This window comes from Drosophila subpulchrella, chromosome 2L (assembly GCF_014743375.2).
Source record: "Drosophila subpulchrella strain 33 F10 #4 breed RU33 chromosome 2L, RU_Dsub_v1.1 Primary Assembly, whole genome shotgun sequence".
Lineage (NCBI taxonomy): Eukaryota > Metazoa > Arthropoda > Insecta > Diptera > Drosophilidae > Drosophila > Drosophila subpulchrella.
Genome location: NC_050610.1, coordinates 16,156,266 through 16,170,104, shown reverse-complemented (window position 1 = coordinate 16,170,104; position 13,839 = coordinate 16,156,266). Strand labels below are relative to the sequence as shown.

Sequence of the window (13,839 nt, the reverse complement as noted above, 5' to 3'; positions counted from 1 at the left end):
GCAACGGCGGCGTGGGAACGCCACTATTTTTCCCAGGATTTAGCTCTGGTCTGGGGTCCATTGCCTCCAAACAATTATCGCGGCCAAGTTTAAAGCTTTGTTAAACTAACAAAGTTATATGCACAGAATAAATTCATTGCAGAAGCATGATTAATACGTTTCTGCAACTGCAAACAGTGAACTAGTTTATTTAGCATTTAAAACACTAATGATGTAAAATTTGGCACACTGAGGGCAAGGTGAGGTTCGGTTTTTATAAAAACATTTTATTCAACAAATTAGGCCTTACATAACTGATTAACTTAATAACTATTTTAGCGATCACTGGGTGCGATGGCCTTCGTCCACTTTAACAACAAATATTTATTTATATTTCCATATAAAAACATAATATTCAATCAAAAATATCGTTAATTTTCAATCGTACAGTATGTATTTTAATAACACCAATTTATCCGTAGTTTTAAAATGCAAATTTATATTTAATGTGAGTTTTGTGAATGTGTGTCACATTTTAAATTCTTTCCACGGTGCCCTTCTTATTTTTGCCAACCGGATTTATTTATTTGTTTTCGTTTTATTTGCATCGACCCTATTTAATATTTACCTTTTAACACGAGAAAACTCGCGCCTCTACCTCTTAAATTGCTTATTGAATAATGCCGGCAGACGTGACGTGCCGTGCATATTAAAAAACATTAATATTTCTTCCCATTTTGTCAATAAAAACGAGCCAGCTTTGAGCCATGTCGGGCGCATAAAAATTAAACGCCAGAGCAGCGAAATCGGGTGAAAAAATATGGCTAAAATATTGGCAAAAATGTATTTAAGGTTAGTCATAAACGGAAATCAAGTGAAAAGGTCAAAAATGCGCGGAGCTCACAATTTGCCAGGAGCTCATAAAAATCAGACGAGCGGTCCTCCGACCTTATCCCCATCCCCATCACCATCCCTATTTTCGTGCCCTTCATCATGCAGTGTTAATTTATTTGTCGGTTGATTACAGCGAGCTTCCGGCAGCCTGACGACGGCAAAAGCAAATTAATTTTTATGTCTCTTTGGGCGGAGGGGCTATGCAGCAAAAACACATTTTGAGTAATGCGATGGGAGACCCAAAAAACGGAAGTGTATTAATTTCCGACCAGAGACAGCAGTCAGGATGTATAAACACGTTGGGGATGTACAGGGAGTGAAGGTGAAGGTTGATCTGCCATGAAGCTGTGTTTTCTGTTCAATAATATTGCCAAATATTTCATAAATTACTTATATATTTATCAGGAAAAAAGTAACTGCATTGGGACTCGTTAGCAAGAAACTAAAAAATTCGCGTCGATACATTTCTAGTTGAACGACTGCAAACTTATTATTTTGTTAGAGATAAATGTAAATGAACTAAAACTCGTTGACAAGAAACTAAAGAATTCGCGTTGATATATGTTTAGTTGGACGACTACAAATTCTTATTTTTAGAATGCAGCGTTGGAATGTGCATTTTAATTAATTTACATTAGTTTCTATTCTTTTTCCCCATATTAGTAAACTGTTAGAATTTTGTCAGCTTAGGACTTGTTAAAAAGTTCCAAAAATATAATTTGATACATTTTTGGTTTAACTAATAAAAAGCATTCGATTTCAGAAAATCCTTAGGAATCTACAAAATTGTAACATCCAAATGAAAATTTTAATTAAATGTCATTGGATTAAATTCAACAAAGACAAATGATCCAACAAAACCACCTATCATAAAAACCAGTGTTGACTAGCAACATTCGGCTTAGATTTGTCATAATAAATTCATGCCAGCGTGTGTGGAAAATGTATTTGTGTTTAATTGGAATCATATTAAGTTTATAGTTATATATCCACGTCCTTAGCCCCTGCTGGGGATTTAAAATTTAAACATAGTTGAGCATTAAATCCTTCCAGCTGACACATTTGCCATTCCGACTAATGCCAAGACAAACAATGGAAAGGCGAAAGCATTTATCGTCGTTCTCTTTAGCTGCTTAGCCAATTATCAGTTTCGCATTTCATTGTCTAATCACGACGGTGGAATGGCGGCCTTCTCATATGTCAGATAGTCGGGGAGTCCGAAAGGAAGCCCAGTCGGGCGGAATAAGCCCCGGCTGAGCTGAGTCGCCGGCCTTGCGGCGAAAGTCGGTCAGTTGTCAGATGGCCTTTGCGGTTGGCCGGGGTGTGGAGTGTTGGCTTTTGCCTGGGCAATGCATTTGCAATTAATTGCCATAATTAATTAGGTTTAAGCGAAACACTGGCCGTGCAGGATCGTGCCAAAGAATATATTCAACCTGGTGTCGTGTCCTTATCGGTTAAGACGATTGAGGCCGGTCAGGGTCTCATCAATTTCAGTGATATGCCCGCCATCCCAGGACATTGTAATTAATCCTTAAAGCCCACGACTTGACTTTAAATTCAATTAAGTCTTAATCAATTGCCAGGCAACAGCTACAGCAACCAGATATCCTTGCACTCGTCCTCATTCTCCGTCCCGACATCATAACGACAGCCACAAATAACCGCAGGATAACTTCATTTGCATGAGCCGAGGAATCTATGGGTTGGGTTTTTGGTGGTCCTTCGCTTGATGTCCAGGACGAACGGTTGGATGGATGGGGGCGTGATCGAGTGGGCGTGCCTGGCTTTTGTGCGTGGCCGCAGAAATGTGAAAATTGCAACGATGTACGTTCGAGGGAGCCCACATATAATATACATTTTACCCATACACAATGTATAGTAATACTATATGTATGCATATGCGCACTTTTATTATGTCGCCTGCCTGTTTTCTCTTTAAAGATTTTATTTTTATTTATTTTCTTTTTTATATCCACCGGCTGCTGTGCTGAATCTGTTGTTCTCTGCTTGTAATACATGCATGGGAAGCTTCTTACATTAACAGATATGTAGTTAACAAAAAGCGTGTAAATATTTTACACTTACCATGAAGGTGTGGCAATACGCTTAAAACAGTTATACAAAAAAACGAAATTTAAAACCTACTCTCGAAAAAACTTTAAGTATTAACAAATAATTTGATTTTTGTAAAGTGAGGAATAAAAAGTAAATCAACCTTTTTAAAAATTATTTCTTAAGGCAACATATACAAAAACCTTACTGAACATATTTTTAAAAATAAGAATGGCCAGTATATTTTCTTATTAAAGTATTCTGTTTGCTTTACATATTTTTCGTATTCAATATCAGAAAACAACAAGTTAATATTTTTAAATTTGATTTTTTTTTGTTAATTTCTTAATGCAGTTTAATAATGCACTTTATTTATTGTCCCACATATCATTAATCTCGCTCCTTGCACTGCACTTATTTCCATAATATACGATCCAACTCAATCGCCCATACCGCATGCTCCATTTCGCGGTGAGTTTCTTCATTTATGTGTTGTCATAGCAATGCAATAAACGTATGAATAAATAAAGGCAAATTAAATAAAAATTGTAAAGTTTCGCAATAACGAAAGTGCATAATTGTCGTAAAATGCCTCTTCAATGGAATGTTTATACTGCATTATTTTACTTTACGGCATTCCCGCGCTGCTCATAATTTATCCAATAGTCTGCTCGGGACACTTAAAAAACGGTCAATATTTGGGGTTGTTGAGGGTCAACTCGATTTGCATGGCAAAGTCATTAACTTGGCTAACTGGCGGGTGGAGAAAGTGTGAAGCAACACCTACTCAGGAAAATGTCAAATAAAGAAATCGCTTAAAGCCAAGAAGGGGGTCGGGGCTTAAAGCCCATTTGCCAGTCGAACTGGATGACACATCATTATCGGCATAAACAACAAAAAGCACTTTATTGGCATCATCAACGGCAGGCAGCCGGAGATGATTGCAGATTGGTAGTCTCCAATGGAGCTGCATTTGGCAACCCTGTTGGCCCCCCCCATTATCCGGGCCACGAACGCCGACGACGACGATGACGACGACGACCCTTTTGGCCAGGTCGGCACCACCTGCACAATGGCCTATCTGCCTTCCTGTTGATAGATTGCTGTGGACGGCATGGGACGGAACGCCATGCAACATTACACTGATAATATTTGCCACGCCCTCTACCATAATCTCCGCCCAGCCACAGCACGAAAATGGGGGTCCGATCTGGTTGGGGCTTAAAGATTGCGGTGGCTCGTTGGCCATTAGTTGGTGCGGTGGGTGACTTAAAGGTTGATTAAGTCCGGTGGGGAAATTAAGTGGTTAGTCTTGTTGCATTTCAAGGGCTGGCAATTGTCCGATATATTCTTCTTGGCTTAGAGAGAACAAAATTTACGAGTATTAAATTCCAAATAAATAAAAAAAAGTGGGTTAGGAAAAAAAGCGTTGATTCGAAAATTGGTTTTTTATTTTAAAGCAAACTTATTACCAAGGTATTTTTAAGTGCTTTAAAATCAACGTGGATCCGTGATTGATTAAAAATAATTATAATAATAAACTAATTAATTAAAAAGCAGTAAAGCTGGAAATACCATTAACACTTCATTACCAATATACCAATTCTCACAACCATAATTACATCTCTTCGAAAAGCAAGTACCGAATAGAACCTTGATCGAATTACCTTGCCAAAGTAATTTCCATTTTTAATTTATCATTTACCAAAAGGCAAAAACTCAAATACCTCAGCAAACATTTATCAACCGATAAAACCCAAGTTATTCTTTCAAACCCTCTGTGCCAAGGCTAGTAAGTTTTTTGAACCGCAAAACGAAGGACAAGTAATGGACATCCTATCTGAGTAAAGCAAAAAGTTATCCTTCTTGTCGAAGGACAAGCTTGTCCATCAGTATTAGATGCCCTTGCACAGTTTTTCTGTGCCTGTTGTGACTTTATACCAATAATTTTTACAATTTTCTTGCTCGGTATTGTTTTTTTCCAGCATTATGCGATTTTTTATTCTCCGGCTGCCTGACTTTCACTTGAGCCTGTCTCTTTGTCTGGCTTTCACTTCGTCCTTTCCTTGCTCGATGTGATAATCCAACCTTGTGCCATGTGAATAATGGTGTTCCAGATATTAAGGCAAAAGCAGTTTAAGGATTTTTTCTATCTTTTACCAGCAGCATTCGTGCGTTTTTTCAATGTCGTAGACGTCGGGAACACCGCGTGCTGATGACAGTTGAATAATAATATCAGCATTGCAAGAAATAAAAAAGTTGTTGATTATTTGTAAAAATAACACACATACGAACCACGTTGAATGAGTTAACAAAAAGTCGCATTCACTTTAGCCATTTCCATTCACAAAATATTTAAGCTACACAATCGATTTTAAAGGGAATGGATTTAGCAATTTACATTTTGCATACCAAACATATTTTCAATTAAATTAAAATAAAACATTTTCCAATTTATTTATTCCTATTTTCCATCGTTTACAATCGATTTGGTGTTTTTGTTTGTGTTTTGAAATTCAGAAGTATTTTATACTATCAACCCTCTTCATACATGAAAAAACAATAATGAAAACACATGCTTTGTAATTAAATGGAATAATTTTTTGGGCTGCCTAGCAGGGCGCCTTTCGTATTGATAAATGCAAATAAATGCACTTTTCATATGAAATTAACAATTTTGTGCCGGCCCAAAGGGGAAGGTGGGAAAATTGTGCAATAAATATTTTCTCTGAAATAACAAAAAGAGCAAGCTTTAAAAACAAGAATTGCCCAAATGGGCAGCAGACACCAAAAGCAGCAGACTGGCCTGCAGATAATATTAAATAAATTAATGTACTGCGGTGATACGGCTATGGTAAATGGAATAAAATACTTTACAAATATAAAATATATTAAGAAAAATGTTGCTAAAGAAGTATTTAACTGATTTGTGTACCTCAATGATTATGTTATTAAACTTGATATTATAATTGTCTTTAGTCCTTTAAAGTATTAAAACTTTCTTGTTTAATACAAATAGCAAACAAAGAACGTGCTATTTTATTAAACAAATTTATTTAATTTCTCTTTCTGCATTATTTTTATCTTGTTATACTTCTTCTTCAGGGTGCTTTTAATGTGCATACCGTTTTTTCTGCACAGGAGACAAAGCCGCAACAGTTTACAATAATTTGCATACAATTAAAAAAAATTAAATAAAACGAAACCGGCAAAAGGCAACCATTCTCAGGACAATTAACTCGAAATGACTCTCGCTCTTTTAATTTGTCTCTGAAAAGTTCACGTTCTTTTCACAAACATTTTCCGTATTTTACCGCAATACATTTAATAATAGTTGTCAAAGGAAAATCATTTTGTTCCAAGTATAAACTTAAATTGGCAACCAACTATGTTTTAAATTATGGGCCTGTCCTAACAGTGGCATTTTCATTTATTTATGCAGTAGCCAACAATCAACTGACCAAATTCAAACTGGTTGGCCAAATTTTAAAACAAACAAAGCATGTTGAAAATATTTACATATGAACTTTCATTTGACTTACAATTTTCGTTGCAGTTGTTGTTGTTTTACAGTTGCTCATGAATAATATGTTTACTAGTTACGAGATGGTTACTGAGTTGAAAAGCTGTGGTTTGCAATCGTTGGTAAGCTCTGGGCAGTATTTAAATGTCCGACCGAGCCAGCCAGATCTGGTCCCATAATTAGTGTCAATCTCAAGGCCCACAGCCAGCCATATCCTTTGACCCCGGCATATGTTCCGTATCTGAAGACTCAGCCCACTTAAGTATGCAACACAAAATTCTCGTACGCTGGATGCGTACCAAAAGGACCAAAACCAAGACTTCTTGTTTGCGCTGGTGGTGGCATTGTGTTTGTGTTGGCCGTCTGTGCTATTTACTTGGCCAAAACGTGCGTAAAGTTTTAATTATAAACTTTTTTTCTGCCACTCCTTTAATGCGACTTGTCCACTCTTGAAAAGTTCTTGCCCAAAATGGTATTTAACGACACTTTAAAGGGGCAATTTTAGTAGATTTATTGGCATGGCTGCCGACATCTGGTCTAGTAAGTCAAATTAAGATTAATTGCATGATTTATGCGCACATTTTTCAACTGCCTCTATAAATGGTCAATAGCCAAAAATTTAAATTCACCGAATGCAAACACTTGAAATCGCTTTTTGTTTACATATTGCATGGCAAAACCTTTTTGTATAATTGCAAAATTTCTGGGCAGTGGAGAAAATCAATTCCATTTGCTGATGGGCAAAAAAAAATTAATTTGATTCCTATGTGTGTTTATATCGATGGAGAAGAGTGCAAATCAGATTAAATGTGGAATATCAAGGGTCATTTGCTGAGTGGAAACTAAATGGGGAATGAATGAAAAAAGTCGGCGAAGCATGGAAAGCTTTTTAGGCTTTGGTATAAACTAATTATATATATATTTATGTTTTAAAATCTGGTTCGTGCAATCAACTAACCTTCAATATTCTAAAACTAATATATAAATCGAGCCTTGGGTACACATTAATTAGGCACTTGTAAGGATGTAAGGCCCTATTCTCGTTCCTTTGAAATATGGTGCCAATATAATCGCGTTCTGTAAGCTGTCGAAACCCGAACAATACACAATGCAAAGTCAGCACACACAAATGCTTATTACCCTGAGAATGGATGATTGGCTATAGACAAACTCCGTTTGAGCGTATAATTGCTGGCGGGGCTTTATAAGTCCACGAAAGTCTTCACATCTCCGGGGTTTTTGTGCACTGACTGATTGATTCGGTGAGTGATTGAGCACTTGTGCACTTCGGCAAAACATTCAATGCATAACTACAATGGGCATAAGTTATGCCCTGCTGCAGAAATCCCCACAGATAGAGAGTGAAAGGCGGAGTTCACTTGACTCGCTCCAGTTCCCCCACAACGATAATCATGTTGTTGATGCCGTACAGATATGGCATCCTGATCCACCGACTGATTCAGACAGCATCCATTATGTCTGGCTGAATTATTCAGGCAGTCAAGTGACCACAAGCAAACCTACTTCGTTGATATTTATTTTTATAGCACACTACAAAGTTACAGAAAATCTTTTAAATATATTTTATGTAAAAATGAAAATTAAATACCACCTTAAATTAACTTATTTTAGTTTTTGCCTGATAGAATATCTAACTAAAAGCACCTGTTGCATTCATAATGAAATGCATAACATTTTGCATGGTTCATAAATATTTCAGCTTTAATTTATTATGTAATTAAGCAGTATTAGTTTTAGTTACCCAATTTTAATGGAGTTTTCTTCCTCTCTTAAGCTGTACGTATATAAATAAATCAAAAACATAAGCAACGGAACAAAAAACTTATCGCCCCAAAAACTTCCGCTGCACGGACGCTTATAAAATGGGGGACATTGAACTTCTCAGCGCTCGGACAAAGGCATTGCTCAAAAACTGTAAAAATGCTGGCAAAGAAGCCGGGAAAAATTACAAAAAATAAAAAAAAGCCACATCAACACGAAACATTAAGCTTCACAGTCACAACATATTCGGCTGGCTGATGCTATTTCTTTAAAGTCGCCACAGAGTTCAAATCGAATGGGAGCGCACGCGCCTGCAAGTATGCAATGCCGTAATTCGAGACCAGCACGCGATGGAGATGATGTTGGGATACGGCTGGGGATAGGTTTATTTTACGGGGTATGGGTTTATTTTACGGGGTATTGGGGCCTTTGAATCGGAACGGAATGTAAGCTCAAGCAGCAGGGAGGCCACCGAGGCAAAGGGCTCTTTACGAAGGGCGGAAGTGCTTTAGTTTAATGTTGGTAAAAAGATAAGCAGCTAATCTGATTGAAGTTTACTTGGCATTTATAGATTTAATTTGATTAACGGATAGTATGGTTATTTATACATCTTAAATATAATCGAAATAAGATTTCAAACAGTAGTTATCTTAACTTACAAGTACGTTTAAATGCATCTCTTGGTACTCTGCTAAACTCTCCATTATTCGAAGCAGTAAAGTGAGAAATGTTAAAGCAATCGACTCAATTAGCTATTGTATAAGCACTTTCCACACTCCCACGCCAAGCAAACAAACACAAAACTCAATTAGATGCCATAACTAAATAATCACAAACACATTTACGCCAACAAGAGCTCTTTTCAGTTGAAACCCAACTGCCGACCAAGAAACGTGGCTGGCTAGAAGAGAAAAAAAATCAGAAAACCGGGTCAACAACAGGAACAACATGAGCAACAATTTTGAAACAATGAAATGACGACAACGACAGAAGCGGCAAGGCATGCCTGGAAAATTGCTCGAAATGCTCAGAAGCCAGGAGGGAAAATGGGGAAAAGCGGGCGGCCGGAAAAGTGGGTTTTCGCCCACCAAGGGGGAGGCATTCCAACATGTGACGCACGTGACAAAACTTGTCAAGTGACTTTACTTCACTTTGACTGCGAATCCCGGCTCTGTTGTCCGTAAACAAGAAGACGGAATCCTGGCTGAGAAGAAAAATAGGTTTGTGTGCATTGTCCCCCCACAAAATGCTTAAGAAAACTCCGCTCTCGGTAAAACAATAAAGGAGAGGCAAAAAGGAAAAATCAGTCGCGGGCCATTCCAACTTGTTGCGCCTTTGGCTAAATTATGACATCGCGAGTTTGGGGGAACGAGAAGCCCTTGGAGAGGCACTGAAGTATTTGAAGAGGAGCAATGAAGTGGAATTCTATTGGTCACACAGACAATCATGAGCAGCTTTAAGGATTCCCAAAGTTGTTATGGCTTAAATCTTAAAAAACATCTCAAATATAATAATCATGAGCTCTTTTATAATTTAGGAATGAAATACCTTACTTATAGTGGTATAGTTTATTGTCGGTTAACTTATAAGAACTAGTAAATATATTAAATAATATATACCCATAGCATGCCTTGAAAATCCAACTTAGAAGGCCTGGAAATTAAAGTCAAAATTGTAATACCTAGTTTAGCAAGAGAGTGGTGAGCCTCATTCTCGTTCGGCTTCTCTAACAGTAAACATCTTTTTGGAAGACTACCAAATTTCTTGGACTAAAAATCCTACTTCCGTAAACAGGCTAATGTGAGTGTGAAAAAACTATTCTTTTTTTTACCGAAAAATATTAGATTTCAGTTTCCAGAATCAAAATGTGCAACCCCGGAATGTGTTCAATGCCCGGCACTTGTTGTGGACCGACTGGCGGACTGGGACCCTGCATGCTGTGCGGACCCTATAATGGCCAGTGGTTCCGGTCGATCAACCACTGCTGCGGTCCCTGTGGACCCTATGGCTGCTGCTCGTGCTACGGGCCCTACGGCGGACATTGTTAGCCTGCTTAGAAGGAAAGTAGGATTTACTCATCCACGATCCTAAAAAGGGAACTCAACAGTTTAAATATGATGCCTCATCGATAAGAAAAAAGCCATCCAAAGAAGGAACCCGGCATAGTGGATCCAAAAATTTGTGTTTGACGAACATTGTTGGGATACATCTCGTTGGGTATCTAGCGAGGGGACTCCCAGTTTAATCCAACAGCAATAGATGTTAATAAATTTTGCGTATATATAAAAAGGTTGATGTTTTAATTATTAGTTAAGACCGTATTTTTATTAAGGGAAGTACAAAATTGATATAGGTTCATTAGGACGTTTGACATTGACCTCTTTAGCGAATACGGTGATCTGAAGTTTTTTTAAGTATTCTAATTTAGTTTTGAAATGTATTCTCATACGGACTGCTGCCACAAATTTAAACAAAACAATGGTTTTTATGACTACCTTATTTTTCCATTATTTCAACGAAGGTGACCAGTTTAGGCATCATTTTCTAAGTCTGGCTTAGAAAGCTTGGCGCAACGCCTTAAGCTGCAAACATAATTTGTGTGTTTTTAAATACATTGTTGCTCAACAAATTTGTACTTTGTACGCTACTCTAAAGTACATGTATTGCATTGCATTTATCTACAGAGATATTAATATTTTAGCAACCCCAATTATTTATTAAAAACGTTTTCCGTAAAATCTTGCTCAACAAATTGCCCATGCTCTACGTTGACCAAATTTAAAAGGCCGGCTTAGCTTGCTTTTGGTTTTGCTTACAGTCCGTTGGGTGCATTTAAGGCTAAAACCGATTTGATTGTAAATATTTGGCTCGTTTACGGCTAACGACACATCGGGGACCAGCCAAAAAGTCGTGTAATGCTAATGGGCCTGTTGAGTGCAAATTTGTTTACGAGTAAAACACCACCAAAAATTGGGGGGTATGCTTTCATTTTTATTTGGGGCGAGGTTTCGTGTCAGACCGCCCAGAAAGAAATGATCTCAGTTAAATTTGAACAGAAACGGTAACTGGAAACATTGGATCTCAATTACTTGGTGTGTTTGAATGGTTTGGGGCCACTAAGACTGGGAAAATATTCGGGGCTGTTGAGATCCGGGGCTTGGGGTTTTCCAGACTTCTTGCCGTGGGGTTTGCGCAGACGGTTCTCCCCCTGGAGGCGTTGATTGAAGTCACCTTGGCTCTGGCGCAGAGCAGGGGGAATGTAGATTTGGTTCTTAGCCTCCGGTGGCTGTTCTTCCTTCTTCGGCTGCTCCTTGATCTTCTGATCTTCCTTCGGTTCCTTGTGGGGTTGCATCTCCAACTTTTGCCAGGGACATGGGGTATTGGACAAGCCATCTGCCTGACCCACGTCCATGCCATCGCCGCCAGTGTCCCGCTGCTCGGAGTCCTGACCTTTAAGCTCGCCGCCGCCGGAAAATTGAGACAAAACCATAGAGCTGAGAGTCATCTGAATATTACGGCGAGAGCTCGTATATTGCATGCGATTCTCTTCGGTGAAATCACACCACTCATCCTCGTCGTCAACGCTTTCGTCCGAGAATCGGATGCCGAACTCCAAGGGCTTCACAGATCCAGATCCGCTGGTTCCCGATCCCGAACCCGTAGGACCCTCACCAAGATCGTCCGGATCACCCTCTGTGGTCAGCTTTGCCGATTCCTCCAGCGTTTTGTACAACTCATCAGTGGCCAAGTAATTCGACTTTTTTTTTTACACTTTTTATTGTCCTTCTTGGCAAAGAAATCCTCAAGACTGGACATTGTAAATTAGTTATGTTCAGCTGGTGTTCCGGAAAAAATCACAATTTGGTTTTGATCTTTATGATACCAAAATTTGTTTGAGAGTGACTTGAAGTCAGAAACCTTTTTAACAAGGCCTGTGCCGGTAGAATCAAAGCCTACTTAGTCGGTAAAAAATGGTATAAATACATATCAGGGGTTAAGTGTGGAATGCATACTGTCCATACACCTTATAATAGAACCTAGAATTTTTTAAAAATATATAATCAGTTTAGGAAAACTAAAAAACCATTAATTTTGAAGACAGAAACGGATCTTTTAATTATGATTCTATTAAATTAGATTGTTTATATATTCGAGTATTAAAAATAACCAAAACTTAAGCCACATTCAGCCGCTTATATATGCCATGTAAACTATACATTCTAGCTTAGAGTCCTTGTGTCCTTTATTTTTACGCCGCTGCCATGGCAAAATAATCTGGTCGCTGAAAAGGCGTAATAACATAATTTGAGACATGGGTACTGGTTACTGTGGGCAATGGCATTTGCTATCTGGTGGCATATGCCACTAATTAGAATTATGTGCGCGTAATGCCCCGGGCCACGCCCCTTTTGTGCAGCCAGTGCACACGCCCACTTGTCCCAGTGTGTGTGTGTGGAAGTGTGTAAGCGAGTGTGTCTGTGGAGAAAGCGCCTTTTTACGCCAGTGTGCCGTGCGCCGAGTAGTCACATATGTTCATTATGTTTGCCAGCCGACAAGTGGAGTGGCGCCCAAACAGGGTGGTCCTCCTCGAATCCTCGACGTCTGCTTGAGTAATTACCAGAAACAGAAACAGGAACGCAACGTGAATGCTGCGGCGGGATGCAAGTGCAGGTCGTCCTTGTCGTCATGGCAAAAGCTTTTTATGAAATGACGATGACATAAAACAAATGCGCTGGTCAAAAGACAGCGAACGCAAACATATATATATGGAACATGTCTCTACTTAAATTTATTATTTAATTAGTGCGACCAGAAGAGTGTGTGGCTGCGTGGGTGCTATGCGTATTAAATATAAGGATGTGTGGAAACGAAAGGACCCTCACTCAAGAAAGTCTTTCTAAATTATATTCAAATATTTATGTACAACTCGAAATGAATGTTCATTGCACATGTGTTATAAAATTCTTACTATTTTTTTCTAAATCATTTTTATTTCCTTTAAATTAATTCCCTCCCAATAAAAAAACTTATGCCAACGTTTTTTCCAATCCTCGAAACATGCCAAATATTCCCTTTCCGGTTTAGTCATCAGCACCTGTTAGCAGGTCTTTTAAAGTACAATATTTATTGTTTGCCGATGTTACTGAAATTCAAAAAAGTTTGTTCTTTATTTTTGTAGGAAAAAATAATGTTTCTGCTTTCTAGTTAGTAATAACACCAAAGTTTCGAATAAAAATGCTTTGCTAGTCCCGCGGATACCTAAATTGGACCTAGCCAATCATTAACAAGGATGCGAAATCGCACCTGCAATTGTCAGTCCTTAATTAATTATTATTCAATTAACACCAGAGGCCAATTAAAAGTTCAAAGTGAAGTTAAAAGTTAGCCAGAGACCGCAGGTCCAAAAAAAATTGAGTAACAGAAGAATGTAAAGGAGAAACAATTTCCGTATGGTACCTACACTTTCTTAGATTTCAATTAAAAATTTCAATTGCCTGGGGGCAAGTAAAAATTCAGATAAAGAAAGCGGTTGGGTTCAAAGAAATATTCTTGTTTTCTTTTAGGCAAAATGATTTTATGCACATTAGACTTAAGTATTCCAAGGCATA

The 13,839-nt window shown here is 38.2% G+C and overlaps 1 protein-coding gene and 1 long non-coding RNA gene across 2 annotated transcripts; one reads left to right on the top strand and one right to left on the bottom strand.

Annotated features, from left to right (window-relative positions):
• The first annotated feature begins 9,890 nt into the window (after positions 1-9,890).
• On the top strand, positions 9,891-10,519 carry LOC119547888. The gene is made up of 2 exons (XR_005219258.1): positions 9,891-10,030; positions 10,082-10,519. It is a non-coding gene; the product is annotated as an uncharacterized LOC119547888 (long non-coding RNA).
• A 689-nt stretch (positions 10,520-11,208) lies between these two features.
• LOC119547682 (protein CDV3 homolog) lies at positions 11,209-12,046 on the bottom strand. Its single transcript, XM_037854641.1, is given in 2 exon segments — positions 11,209-11,986; positions 11,989-12,046. Coding segments are annotated over 2 exon segments (729 nt in total). The 3' UTR covers positions 11,209-11,315.
• Positions 12,047-13,839: the final 1,793 nt, after the last annotated feature.